This window comes from Monodelphis domestica, chromosome 8 (genome assembly GCF_027887165.1).
Source record: "Monodelphis domestica isolate mMonDom1 chromosome 8, mMonDom1.pri, whole genome shotgun sequence".
Taxonomy (NCBI): Eukaryota; Metazoa; Chordata; class Mammalia; order Didelphimorphia; family Didelphidae; genus Monodelphis; species Monodelphis domestica.
Window position 1 is genome coordinate 193,462,884 of NC_077234.1, and position 14,755 is coordinate 193,477,638.

Sequence of the window (14,755 nt, forward strand, 5' to 3'; positions counted from 1 at the left end):
GTGATGCAGAGTGAGAGGAGCAGAACCAGGACAACATTGTACACAGAGACTAATACACTGTGGTATAATCGAACGTAATGGACTTCTCCATTAGTGGCGGTGTAATGTCCCTGAACAACTTGCAGGGATCCAGGAGAAAAAAACACCATTCATAAGCAAAGGATAAACTATGGGAGTAGAAACACCGAGGAAAAGCAACTGCCTGACTACAGCAGTTGAGGGGACATGACAGAGGAGAGACTCTAAACGAAACTCTAATGCAAATATTGATAACATAGAAATGGGTTCGAATCAAGAACACATGTGACACCCAGTGGAATCACACATCGGCTATGGGGGGTGGGGGGAGGAAAAGAAAATGATCTTTGTCTTTAATGAATAATGCTTGGAAATGATCAAATAAAATATTATTTAAAAAAAAAAGAAAAAAAAGAAATTATATACCTAAGCAAAAGTTAACCCATGATAGTCTTTTGGGTTTGATTTTGTGAGTATGCTCTTTTGGTGGTATTCTAGAGGAGCATTAGTATTAAACCTGCAAGCATTTTTGCTCTCATATTTTTCCTGAAGCTAGGGAGAGAATAATAATCACAGCAATTCCAATAGTAAGGGATGTTAATGAGAGAAGTCACACAGAGGGGGCTGAGTGGGTATATACATCCTGCCAAGGAGCCACTTTGTGACCTCCTGGCTTCCACGTGTGACCATGTCAAGACATTGTGGCCTGACAGCTCCCAGCATTCACACAAAAGCATTTCTCTAGCCCATCTTTTTAGAATTATACAGAGGCTGAACAAGTTTCTATGTGACAATTTCTATAGCAGAATGCATCTGTACTGTCACAATCCTTTATGGCTCTTCTCCCACTAGGAGTTGGGTGCTCTGACCTGAGATATGTCAAGATTCCTGGCATTTCAGGAAATCGAGATATGGAAATCTATGCTATTAAAAAAAAACTATACATTTCTTCTTTTAGGATAGTTTAACTAAAATAAATAGGATTGTCATGCCTTATATTCATATACTAGTAGAATGTACAAATAACGGACTTCTTCAAACAGAGTTGAATTAATTTTATTTAAATAAGGATAAGGCTACTTAAAAGAATCTTTACATACAAAAAATGTACATTACAATATTAAACTTTCCTGTACTGAAGTACAAAACCTTCACAAGTGTTTAGTAAAAGAGCACACTTTTTTAAAAAAGAACATTTTGACCATTTTACAGCATCTAAATGGAATTGAAAATCCACAATAGTGAAGGGAAGCTAATACATATTTATGACAATCTATTGGTATTTTTACTTAATGTAAACTTTAAAAAAAGGTGATTGCTACTTCATGAGCTTTCAGATCACTTTTAGGACACTCTTCCACAGCTTAAGTCAAGGAAAATATAACTCCAAGAAGTGCATTGTGAAGAGCTTCAATAATGGCATACAGAACATGGTCATAATATTAGCTGAGCCAGCTTTTCCTAGTGCCTAATAAGTTTGTAGTTTTTAATATGAAATTTTTAAATGGTAAATTACTTTTCAGACCGGAGTGATGCTATTTAGTACTCTATAATTAAAAGGAGCCTTGTGGCTCTAAAGTGAAAGCAGCACCCAGGTCTTAGAGAGAAGGCAGGAGCAAGTAATCTCTTCTGCTTTCAAAGTCATCAATAAACCAAAATAATGCCCATGGGTGCCATTGGCAAGCCTCAAGATTAGGCAGTGGAGAAAGGGAAAAAATTGACAAAAAAAAGAGTAAGGAAAAAGGAATTCTAAAAATATTGAAGAAAATGGTGCGTGTGTGTGTGTATATATATGTATATATACACATTGGAAGAAGGAAGTGACACAATGCCACTAAAATTTCATCAAGCCACATAGTGACAACAATACCATATAATAAGAGAATCTGGCTCCTGTAGATGGTAGAATTAGATACTACTACCTAGACTTGACAGAATGTTAGTGAACAAAGGAATATCCAGAATGAAGTTCTTCTAATTTTAAACCAAGTTCTTCCAAAGTCCTTTAAAACCATCATAGACATAAACACAATACACAAAAATTTAAAACATTGAGCTTCCAACACTTTTACTCCCCAAGCCTGTCTTTAACATGCATTATTATGTGGAGAGAGGTTTTTCTTGGGTTAAGAGAAAATGCATCTATCTCGAGAAGATGCTCATGTTACATACGTACGTGGCATGGCACTCTTCTATTCTGACTTCTCCACAATGTTTCAAACAGAAAAAAATAGTTTAATAATGTGCTGCCATATGTGCATTTACTCTGAATGACCATAATATAAACTTCAATTTGAAGCAATGGTGTTACACAGTTCAGCTGTTATTACCAACTTAACCTGTATGTTAAATACACAAATAAGAAATTAATTTTATTGAATAATAAAAGCAATTACAATGTTTCCATTGACTAAGAATTGCCAATAGGATAATTTTCACTTAACTAAGAGAAATGGAAATGAAAGTTAAGTGTGACTATGCAAAATATAATCTACCCCAAATTTGCAATTGTGTAAATACTCAGAACACATACATTTATGACTGTAGTTGCTCTCCAAGATCATATCAACCAGCCCTGCAGATTACCACGTATCCAAAAATCATCAACACCTAGGCTATATCTATTTTACTATACATAGTACAGGTTATACAGCCTGAGCTGAAAGACATATGATGTTTTGAAAAAAAATCATGGGCTGGAATTTAATAAAGTATTTATCCACAAAGCTAAATTATAGTTTGTAAGAAGGACTAAACTCAAGCAAACAAGCTCAGCATCAAAAAGTAAAGGAACTACTCTATAAAATGTTGGAAAAATCCTACCCCAAGTTGAAGGTCAACCAAACAGGTACTTTACGTAATCAAGGAGTTTAAGAAAAGTTGGATGTAAAGCATATTAATGTAAAGTGATTCCTTTACCACTGGCCCATTGTAAAAACAGAGATCCATGCCCACTGAAACAAAATATTAAATAAATTAATATATTTTGGTTATTAAGGAGTTAGGATGATGGCCCCTTGCATGACAGGCCATTAAAATATAACCAGCAATGTTATATCTACTTAGTTCAATCAGGCAGTTCATATTTCCTTTGTAAAAATTTTCTAGCTCCAAAATCTTTTCTTCTGCTCATCACAGACCATTTCCTCTTGCCTCTATCCATACAATTAATACAACTCTCTTTCTTACCTATGTAGGAGTATCTAAACAGCCTAGACAGTAAGGGTTGCCTACAGCAGCACACACTGTCAACAGCCGCTACTATTTTAAGAGATCTTTAGGTTAAATACAATGAGCTGATCGTTTCTGTAGGATCAAAATTTCTTTAACCTCAAATTAACACAGCGAAGGATATCTGTATTTTTAGGTGCAAGATCATGACAATAGATCAAAGATTGAGATATAAATTCCCACAGATGGGTAAATTTTAAATTAAACATCATTATACCCAATAAATTCATAACTCAACCAGTCTTCCATTATTACCAGTTCCATCAATGAAAGTAGCAGTAGCTGCTTCTCTTTGTTACCTGTGAGTAGAGGAAACCATAAAAGCAGCAGCATACAGGTAAATTCTGATTATGTTTAAGAACCATGTTATGAATGCATGTTACTTGATGATCTCTCGGGAATTAGTTTAATACTATTTGCTGATACATCTATATGAAAAACGTTCTTCCACTGAGCACACACTCATGGAGAAAACCCACCAACTGGCTACGACAGAAAGTGAGAGATAAATGAAAATTTAGAAAATTGTCACATACTCTGAAGATGTCTGGTGAAAATTATTTCTATGCTGAATCAAAAAGCTTAATATTAAACTTGCAAACAGCCATTTGGCCAAGATGATTAATGACATATTCAGTCAGGTCTTTAGCAAAAAATACTGATTTTTAACTATTTGACTACAGTGTATGAGAGGCAAGGATTAAAAAGAAAAAAATGTTTAAGGGGAAGGTAAATTTTTGGAACTTATCTTCAAGGCTGTCTTAAACCTTTTAAGAAAATTCCACAGCAGTCAGAACCCCTGTAAATATAGTACTTAAACTGGCCAATAAATGTGACCTTTTTGTTCTGGAATCTACGGTTAGAAGATATATTTACATTTTGGGGAACCCCACTCATTCACGGCCATGTAACATGCTGGATCTTCCTTTTTGCTTCTGTGGGCTTGCAGTCACTCTGAAAAGAAAGATGGTTAAATCAATTATTATCTGTATTTCAACAAAAAACAGGACATTCTACATCACGGCCTGGTTTACAAAGATGGTGCTTGCAGTAGATCACTGCTGCCATCTGGTGGAAATACATTTTATATCCTGTCCAGCAAAATACATGCCACAGATACTGGGAAAACAGAACAGAACTGACTATCCAAAAAACTGCAATTTTAACAGCAAATTCTAATTTAAGGAGAGGCAGTGTAGCGGAGAGAAAGCAAGCCTCAAGTGTTGGAAGACCTGGTTCCAAATCCTGCTTTGTAACACTGGGTAAATTGCAGAACTTCGTGCCCCACGTTACATTCGAAGTCTATAAGCTGTGACACACTGGTGGGGAGTTTCCTCACCAGAAGCTCCCTATTCCCAGTTCCAAAATCTAGCCCCCCACACCCAAAAAAGAAAAAAGCTCATGGGAGACAGGCATACTAGTATCTCTGGTGGGTGTAAAAAGGTTATCTCTACTACTTAAATCATCCTCTAACCACAAGGTCTGTACTGGGTTTTGAGTTTGATAGGTCTTGTTTATTAACAGGATTTATGCTTTTATTTGCAATATTTGAAGTTATGATCTCCATGTGATCTCTCCCCCCTCAAAAAACCTACCCCCAAAGGGATTTCTAGACCGTTACTCATCTGAAAAAACGAGGAAGACCCTCTCCGCCCAATGAGAAACAAGGCAGGAAAAATGAACTATTCTCCATTCTCCTTTGCTTTAAAAGTGAATTCATTGTAAGAATATGCGCACATATACATGTATCACAAAATAAGCTGTTCTTATGAGGAACTACCTAGCTAGCTAAACCCAGCTCAAAAGACTCACTGAACAGATTAAAACTTCTACCAGATGCCTAAATTCTGTGGCAATCTTGTCAACTTATGAAAATTCCAAGCAGAACACTGAATTCTCCAAACAGACCTCCAAAAAAGGGGAGTTCATACACAACTCTTTACCAGTAAAAACAAATGACGTTATAATTAAAAGTAGAATGTGTTTATGACCTAAAATTGTTCGTGTAAAGCCATATTACAAATGGATACAAAAAGTGAATGAGATCTGTTTTTTAACAGATTAAGACTCTGGTTATTTTTCAGTCCTTCAAGCCTCAAAGTATACAAAAACAAAAAGGAAAAAAGGCCATTAATAGATTCAAGATGAACAAGTGAAAACTCAGGTCAGTCACCACATGCTTTTCAGGCCCCTTTTTAGTAAGAAAGCCATCATATACCTACCACTGATTCTGCTTCTTCTTTTGGAGCAGTTCTCTTTAATTTCACAACAGTAGTTCCCCCAACAGGAGATAATGGTGGTGATTTTACATTGGCCAGTGTACTCCTACTAGTCATTAACACATGGTTCTGTTTAGTGTCATTATTGCTTTCCACTTTAATGTCTGTAGGCAAGGTAGAAGGCAGAATAAGGGAGGAAGTGTTTGAATGTGGTAACTTCCTAAAGGTATTGTTAGTAACGCCTACTGATGGAGGAGGTTTTAGACGATCATTAGTTCCATTTTCAGTCTTTCTCACTTTTATGCTTGTACTTGTTGAATTTCCATCAAAGACAATGAGGGGTCTTTTCCGTAAACTTTCCACACTCATATTCCTGAAAAATACAAACAGTTTTTAACTCCTGAAAAATATAATCTGGATTAGCAAACCAGTTAGCTGAAATACAAATGCAAAATAAGCTATTCTGATTTTCAAAGGGGGAGGAAAAGCTGTGATGGAGAATTTGTAAAATTATATCTAATTTGTACTACCAACCAGGTTTGTAGTTGCAAAATAGAGGAAAATAATTATCAGTTAATTTATCCTAGTGTTTTATACATTCATGACCAACACACTGAAGCTCAGCTTTAAACATGCATACAAGGTAGAAGAGTGGTTGTTTTAAAAATGGAGTCTACAAGAACAAACTTTTTCCAAAAATGTAAATAGCTGACACCCTCCTAGTTCTTTAGAAATACCTATTTCATTGCTATTGCTGCCTTTGCCTTTAGTAGTTTAGATTGGATAATAAATTAGAAGATTGGATTAAATCTTTGACATGTTAACAACATCAATGGTCAATGTACCATAGTAATTCCACTTCCTTAAATAAAAGATAATACAAATCAAAGGTACTTTGGATATTTGCTATAAAGTATTTTTTTAAAACCTTTTCTTTTTGTCTTACTGATAACTCTTAAGACAGAAGAACAAGGGCTAGGCCAACAAGGCTGTCCAGAGTCACAAAATTAGGAAGTACCTGAGGCCAAATTTGAACCCAGGTCTTCTAGACTCCAAGCTGTCACTTTATCTACTGTGCCACCTAACTGCCCTCATGAAGACTTACTAGTGCCACTTCATTCAGTTATTGAAAATAATTTAATGACTGACAGCTAATTTAAACTTTCAGTCAAAATGAATAACTGATTATGAGACTCATTTGTGCATCCAAAGCACCTAAACTTATGGAGTAGGTCAGTTTCTGAAAAAGTGGTAAGCCAGTTCACTTTAATCAAATCATTTGAGATGAAGGGAAACTATATTTGATGTCTTTCATAAGCCAAAACCATCCTCTACTTTTTGTGCAAAAGCGCTGTTTTTGTGCAAGTCGGCTGTTTGTGGGAAATTTCCTTAAGTACAAGTATATTACCATTAAATCTTTGCTAAAACAAACAAAAAACCCTGGGCCAATCTTTTGAGGACTGTCATATGATAAAATTACAAAACAGGCAACTACAGCAGAGGTATGCAGAGTCTTTTCTTTTACAACCCTAAAGAGTCTGCCACAGTATAGTTACATATTACTAGAAACAAATAGCAACACATAAACTGTCTTATCACATAACCTCTAAGACAAAGGGTGGCAGAATCTGAGTTAAAATGGAGTGTTCACCATAAGGCAAACAACAGGCTTTACAGTCACAGGCCCAACTATATAATGGAGTTAGGTCTATGCGATAGTATTTTTCAACAGTCTCAGAAGAATGTTAAGGGCTAGGCAATGGGGGGTTAGTGACTTGTCCAGAGTCACACAAGTCACACAGCTATGGGTGTCTGAGGTCATATTTGAACCCAGGACCTCCCTTCTCTAGGCCTGGCTCTCAAAACTGCCCCAAGAATATTCAATAACAATATATTAACAATTTGATTGGATTTTATATATGAAGATGACTGGTAACACACTGTCTTCCAACAGCAGTAATGAACTTCCTGCTGATCAATCTAGTCTTGTGATCTTGTGACCAATGGTATCAATCGATCAGTGAGATGCCTAGGTAGAATAACTTGTGCGGTCTGTAAGCTAAGGAAAAGAGCAAAACTTCATAACTCATACCAGGATGGTCTCTTCAACAGGATACTCTAATGATATGAATCAATGACACTATGCTCAAAACATCAAAGTACTAGAACTAAAGAATCCAACTCCTTGTTTCCTGAATTAGGTACATGATAAGACAGGTGCCAAAAATGTTGCCCATAAAAAGACACAACTGAGAGTGCTTGAAGGTTTGCAATCATCTCATATAATTCCCACCAATTTGGAAGTGATTCTGATAAAAACACACAGAGCAAGGATATAAAGTCAGTAAAACGAAAAGATGAGCCCAATCCTAGAGCCTATTTTTCCAATGCCCAGCTTGTCAGCAAAGTGACTCCGACAACTTCAGAATCAGAGAATCTTAGAGGCAGAAAAGACTTGTTCACATTGTACCTCAACAAGAACATCCTCTAAAACAATAAGATAAAACAGTCATGCAAATCTTCACCTGAAAACCTCTAGTGAAAAGAAAACCATAATCTTTAGAGGCAGTCCTAAATTGTTAGACATTTTCCCCATGGCTTTCTCTGCAACTTTCATTCATTGTTCCTAGTTCTGTCCTCTGGAATCAAGCAAAATTGGTCAATTATCACTTTTCCACATGACATCCCTCCAAAAACTTGAAGACAGCTGTTTGTTTCTTCTCACATTCTACTACCAAGTTTTCTCTTCTCTAGGCTAAACTTCTTGTTTCCTTCTACTGGTTTTTTTATGGCAGTTCCCAGTCCTCTAATGGAACAGACAAAGGAGTGGTTGCCATAAACTGTGACCATGAAAATATGGTTTCAAGACTTTGAATAGCCAAAACTGTAAAGATAATTTTTAGTGTCTTGAGTTTATAGTAAAAATAAAGTGGTCACCATGGGAAAATTCCCAAATATTAAATATACCCAAGTCAGTTGGGTTTTATGGAGATTTTAATTAATACAAATAAAGGAATTAAGGAAAGGGAGAGAGTAAGAGGAAATAATGGGAAAAGGCCTAGGCTTAAGCCTTAAGAGAGACCAGTCAATATTTAATCACTCACCACAAGATTTTGTTCCAAGCAAGCTCTAGTGTTCAGAGAGACCCTCCAAATTAGCTCAGGAAGCTGAACTAAGTTCAGCCACCAAGAGAGAGCTCCAGCAGCCTCCTCTGACTCCTGACCTCTAATTCAGCTCCAAAGCTGAATTTCCTCAGAGGCCTAAACCCCTTCCTTTCAAAGAAAATTTTCTCCTATGTCACCTCCCCTAAATTTCTACGTCTACCAATCACAGTAGACATTTTCCAAAGGACTGACCATTCTTAATTCATACCTGAGTAGACTAATCTTGTCCTTTGCAAGCTGCCTGATTAATTTGATCTTCATGGGTACTTAGCACCCCTTTGTATTAGATCTAAAAATAGACCTAGCTTAAGGGTTCTTGTTTCACTTTAAGTATGGGTTGGGGACTTTTCATGGTTCAATCAGGAGTTTACAACTTTATCTTCCCCTAAAGTATGCCTAAGTATGGATGGAGTAATGTTAGAGTTCCCACCTACATTACTGACTAAGTACCTTCATTGAAAAATAAGGGGACAGCAGCCTTAACCAAAAATGTTCTAAGGTAGAGTCTGAGAAATTTTAAGATTCACACTAAACAGATTGCTTATCCTCCTCTGAGCAAGATTTCAGCCTACAAATACCCTTCCTAAAAAGAAGCCCACAAAATTGAAAATAATATTCTGGGTATGGACTGACCAAAGCAGTCTTTCTTGGAAACTGTACTTTTCTTAATGAAACCCAAGATTCTATTAGCTTTAGCTTTCATGTCATACTTTTGGCTCATAATTGAATTTGCAAGCACTAAATCCTTCAGATAGTTTTGACACTAATTGATGTTGAGCAATATGTCTTCCATTTTATAAAGTCCCAATCCTCCAGTCCTGAAAAATACATACTGTTTACCTTTACATCTCATTTTTATAATGCCTTAAAAGTTTTTGAGGGTGCAAACTACATGAAATTAAAACCAGAAGCACTACAAAAGTACCTTTTATGCTCATTTTTCAATTCATTTTGCCCTCTTTTCTTTTCCATCATTTTCCCCCATCTACTTTTTGGTAATTCCCTTTGAGGCAATGGTATGGCATGTTGAACATAGAAATCGGTAAGGTCATCTTTGTTGATCTTTATTTCCTCTTCAACAACTATATTCTTCTGTGGAAAAGAAAACAAGAATATTTTCAAAATGTTAACAAGATAAGGAAATGTGTTTTTGGACCACTGTCATAGTCTACAAACTCCTTCTCCCCTCATCCAAAAAAGTCTAATAATAACCAATGGAAGAGAAAAGATACACAAAGTGAAGAAATACAAGAAGCATTGTAACAGTATCAAGTTCTGCAAAGAGCAGCTAGAGCTAAAACCTAGACTACTTTTATGTAGAAAAAGAGTACTCATATGACTACACATTGGTCCTTTCAGCCACACACAGTAGCATAAACTTTAACTACCAAGAATAAAAATTACTATCTACCACATCCTCTCAAAAAACTTTTCTTATTGCCACCAAGGTTCAATTCTATTAGGTGATCAATGTATGGCACTTATGCTAACTTCTAAAAGCATTATTTCTTACATATGACTTCCTTACATCAATGTCACCTGCAGAGGGTAGTGGAATCAAAAGCTATACATTTTCAAAACAGCTATTTCTGAGGTTGGCATTATTATGCCATTAGAGCAATCTGCTTTATATCAATTACTTCTTTTCTGCTTTTTCCCACCCATCATGCAAACATCCCTCTCTTGTCACCTCATTCCCTTTCACTCTTCTCTTCTTGAAAGCAAAAGGCAAACTATAACCCCCCCCCCAATCGATGGAATAGAAATCTTGTATTACTTCCACCTAATTCTCAATCCATTTATAGGTCTCATGGAACAGTTATAGGAAGAAAAAGTGTAAGCCACCAATCAGCAAAGTGCCTACTAGGTATTAGACTCCTTGCTAAGCACAGGGGGCTGAAGGAACAAAGAATGAAAGAAGCCCTCCTTCATTCAAAGGCACAAACCCTGTGATCTATAATAATACCTATTTTACATGAAACTGCAATATCAAAACTTAAAAAAAAATCCATTCCTGAGGTTGATATGCTTATTCCTTTATGGTTGATAAAAGAATAGAGGCTGAATAGAGAATAGAAAATTAAGTGGGATTCTACCCCAGAGTTCTTTCCAGAAAGGCCAGAAAGCGCATTAATATCTTTACATGAAATTGTCCAAAAGTACCATCTACTCCTAACATACAACTTGCTGTTTCTCCAAAGGAAACACAAACTGTTTGTCTCTATTTCCCCTCTATGTTGAATCACAACTTTCTTACAAATTTTAATTCTTTACCAACTTAAAGACCTTTGTAAAAAACCTTGGGATTTTCAATGTTCATTAGGAAACATATCATTAGATAACGAACATAAAGCCACAATAAACAAAACCTTCAGAGTTACAAAGTGTTTTTTACAAACATTCAACAAGTCTATCAGGGTAGGCTTGGTAATGCAAATATATTACCACCTTACAACTAAGATGAAAGTGAGACAGAGCCAAAACGACTTACCTAGTTTCAGTGCTGACAGAAATGAACCCAATTTTCTGGCTCTAAGTCCAGTACTTTTCCCCTTGCAAGTCTGCCTATTTTAACTTGATAAATAGTCCACATAATTGAGCAGAATCAAAAGAAACATGGGACATGACCTCAGTCAGTCAATCAATAAAAATTTAAGTATGAGGACCTATACCAAGTGCTAGGGATATAACGAAAGGCAAAAGACAGTCCCCTCTCTAGAACCTGAGGGGCTCACAATCGAACTAGAAAGAAATAATGCAAACAAGTTACAAAGAAGCTATACACAAGATAAATTGTAAATAATCAACAGTTAGAAAGGTCCTAAAATTACGAGGGCACAAGAGGCGAGAAAGGTGGGTGGGTTCTCCAAGCACAGGCCGGTTCCTGGAGGTTTTCAGGCATCCTCCCCTTTATTATCCCTAGTCTTTCGTCTTCCTCACTTCCTCCCTCAGTCCTGGCTCCTATTCCCCTCCTTTCCTTCCGTGAAGCAACATGTTGCAGAAAAATGCGTGCTGGGGTTGTCAGAACACAGGACTTAGCCTATTACTTACCAGCCCTGCGGAAATCTCTTTAGACCCTGAGTCTCAGTTTCTTCACTTGACTTGCATCAACTACCTCCAGGGCTTGCTTGGAGGAAGGGCCACAGATAGGTGGGCGATTATCATTATAGTAATTCCCTACCTCCGTCCTCACCTGACAGGCCTGTTTCCCCTAGCCTGCCCGGGTCTCTGCAGTTGGCACCTGGAGCCTCAGGTGGAATGAATGAGAGGAGGCCCGCACCCCCTCGCCGTCCAAAAAACCATTTCAGACGCCGGGGGGTGTGGCAAGCGGGCGCCAGGCAAGCCTCGGGAGAGGACAGAAGAGCCTCCCTCCTTCGCCCATCAAGGCTCCCGGGACAGGCTGCGATCGCCACCACGACCCGTTCCGAGGGACAGCGTCGCGGCAGCCAGGGGGCGGAGGACCCCACTCCCAGGCCGGGCCCATCTCCTTGGCCTGGCCGGAGGGCGCCTCACCTGCTCCAGCGTGAGCAGCAGGAACTCCTGGGACAGCAGCTCCGGGTGCAGGAGCATCTCCGAGCCTGGGCAACCGCGACCTCCCGCATCCCCAGCCATGGTCGTCTCCTGGAGACCCCGGCCGGCCACCCACAATGCCTGGCGAGGGAGCCCCGGCGGGAAGTGACGTAATAGGGGGCGGGGACAAGGACGGTCGGTTCCGTAAGGGAGTCTCGCTCCGCCCACTCCCCTTTGGCTGGGGATGACCCTCCTGCAGGGAGGTCTTATCTCTATTAAGGCAGGCCTAAGGCCCTGCACCCCCTTTTCCAGGGGCAGCTTTTGCGCTAGAGGGTTTCCTGGTTCAGGTGGAAGTTTGCAACGTTAGTCCGACATAATAGATCTTGGTGTATTCAAGGACAAAAAAGCAAGAAGCAAAAATACACATGAAATAGACCCCTGGAAGGGAAAAAAGAATGAAAAGAACTGAATGTGAGATAATTGGCTGCGTTTTCTGTGACGTCAGAATAGTCTCAGGGAACCATAGGTTCCTAGAGCATGTGGCAAGCATTTAATATATACTTATTGAATAAATGTCTATGCTGTGTGTCAAGGCATGCGTTTCTTCATCTTCCCAATTGGAAGCCAGAGTCAAAGTATTTCTGCATAATCAAGGAGATCATCGATTTCGAGCTCAAAAGGGCCTTTGAGGTCTAGTTCTAATTCTCATATTTTACAAATGAGAGAATAGAACAGAAAGGTTAGGTAATTTAGCCAAAGCCCCTCAATTAGTAGCAGAATTGGGATTTGACCCTAAATCCTCAGGTGCCAAGTCCTTTTTCTGATACCAAAATGGTAGTAGTCTTTTAAGAGATCTAAGTTTTAAGTTAACGCTATAATCACAAACTAGCTCCTCAGATGAAAGTCTATAAGAGTTCTGCAGAGATATTTATTTCTCTAGATGTCCAGAAAGGGCAGGCCATGAACAATTTCCCTAAAGGCAGCAGGAAACTGTTGTGAATATCAAATGAGACAAGCTTTGTAAATGACAAAGCTGTAAGAGACCAGCAAACTCATTATCATAATGTGAATTACCATCATGGGCACATGGAAGATAAGCTGTCAAGAGGAATCACCCCCCAAAAAAGGGACATGTTAAAGACTTTTAGCTGAAAATAAACATAGTCTACTACCTCTTTGAGGAGGGAGTTAATTGGGAATCTGAATAATAACTTTACAAAACTTTCCAAAGTTTAGTTCATATACAAATTTATTTCTTATCTTTCTCCAGATTTCCCACCTATATATCTCATCAGCATCTCAAACTCAACATACAGAAAACAGAATTCATTATCTTTTGCCCCAAGCCCTCTAATCTTTTCCTTGCTTCCCTATTTCTCTTAAAGGTACCAGGGTCCTTCCAACTCACTCCCATTCACAATCTGAAGGAGCCTCAACTCTTTTCTTTCTTATATGTCATTCAATCAGTATGTGTTTATCCTATGTCCCAAACATATCTCATATCAGTTACTTCTCTCTGTTCACTTATGACTATCACTCTAAATCAGGCTTCCATCATTTTTTGCCTAGACTATTGTAATAGCCTCTTAATTAGACTCCATGCATAGATGGAGGTGGGCAGGGATGGGCAGTGATAGAAACTAGACCCTCAGGTTCTGAAATTGTGCATTTCTCACTACTTAGCATTAGTTAAGTATAAATTGCAAATCTACACTATTAATAAATTAACCATTCGATATTATTAATCATTCATAATGGTTCTGTACTATTCTGTTCTATACACCAGCTTTGTGCTGTTGTGTATTATTAATCACCTATATGGTTTTGTATTTCTCTTAGTTCTGAATCTTTAGGCATTATTAATCATCTATAAGGGTCATCTACCATATTATATCCTCCCTATGTTCCCCTCTTTGATGAAGGAATTCTAGAAGGGTCGTGAGATATCACTTAGGTTGACAAATGATAGCAGGTGGGACAATGGGGGGTGGGGGGAAACATGGGATATAAGCACTGAAGACTCTGACAGTCCAGGGGAATCCCCCAAACAAACCTGTGCATGCTCCTTTTTGGCAACCTCAAGTTAACCTATGATGCCGCAAACCTCAAAACACACCTCTACCTGGATTTGGACCCATCTTCTCAATGTCCATTTTCCAGGGTTTTCCACCTGTAAGGCCTAGCAATACCCATGAGTGGGCTATTCTGGGAAAAGGTAGAGATTTCCCTGGAATGGTGGTTAACAAGCCCTTAGACCATCAATAAATGTGCAAACCCTGATCCAAAGCTTGGGCTACTCCATCAGCCCCAAGGCTATTCTATTGGCTTCTGGGCCATTTCACCAATCTATCTTAAAAACCTCTTCTTTAAATAAAATTCTTTCAGATCTCTGGGTTGAACAGTTTTGAACCTCCCATCCTTAGGATGAGACCCAGCCACAAACTTGGGTGCATTTTCCCACAACATACACAATCTCTTCTCTCCAAATCATTCTCTGCACAACTTCCAAATTGATTTCCCTAAAGCAAAGAGACCATGTCACTCTTCTGCTTAAAAAGCTTCAGTGGCTCCCAATTGCCTCAAAAATAAAATACAAACTTCTTTTTTGGCATT

The 14,755-nt window shown here is 38.2% G+C and overlaps 1 protein-coding gene across 2 annotated transcripts in view; it reads right to left on the reverse strand.

Annotated features, from left to right (window-relative positions):
- C8H2orf49 (chromosome 8 C2orf49 homolog) overlaps window positions 1-12,545 on the reverse strand; it is a 34,840-nt gene extending 22,295 nt beyond the window's left edge. Inside the window, exons 1-4 of one of the 2 annotated variants that reach the window (XM_007501185.3) lie at window positions 12,146-12,309; window positions 9,558-9,724; window positions 5,472-5,841; window positions 4,126-4,203 (exon numbers count right to left, since the gene is read on the reverse strand). In XM_007501185.3, the coding sequence (XP_007501247.1) occupies window positions 4,147-4,203; window positions 5,472-5,841; window positions 9,558-9,724; window positions 12,146-12,244 (693 nt within the window). In that variant the 5' untranslated portion in view covers window positions 12,245-12,309 and the 3' untranslated portion in view covers window positions 4,126-4,146. Of the gene's footprint in view, window positions 1-1,058; window positions 4,204-5,471; window positions 5,842-9,557; window positions 9,725-12,145 lie in introns of those variants that run through there. The other variant, XM_001364097.4, reaches the window with a different exon arrangement.
- Between the last annotated feature and the right edge of the window lie 2,210 nt (window positions 12,546-14,755).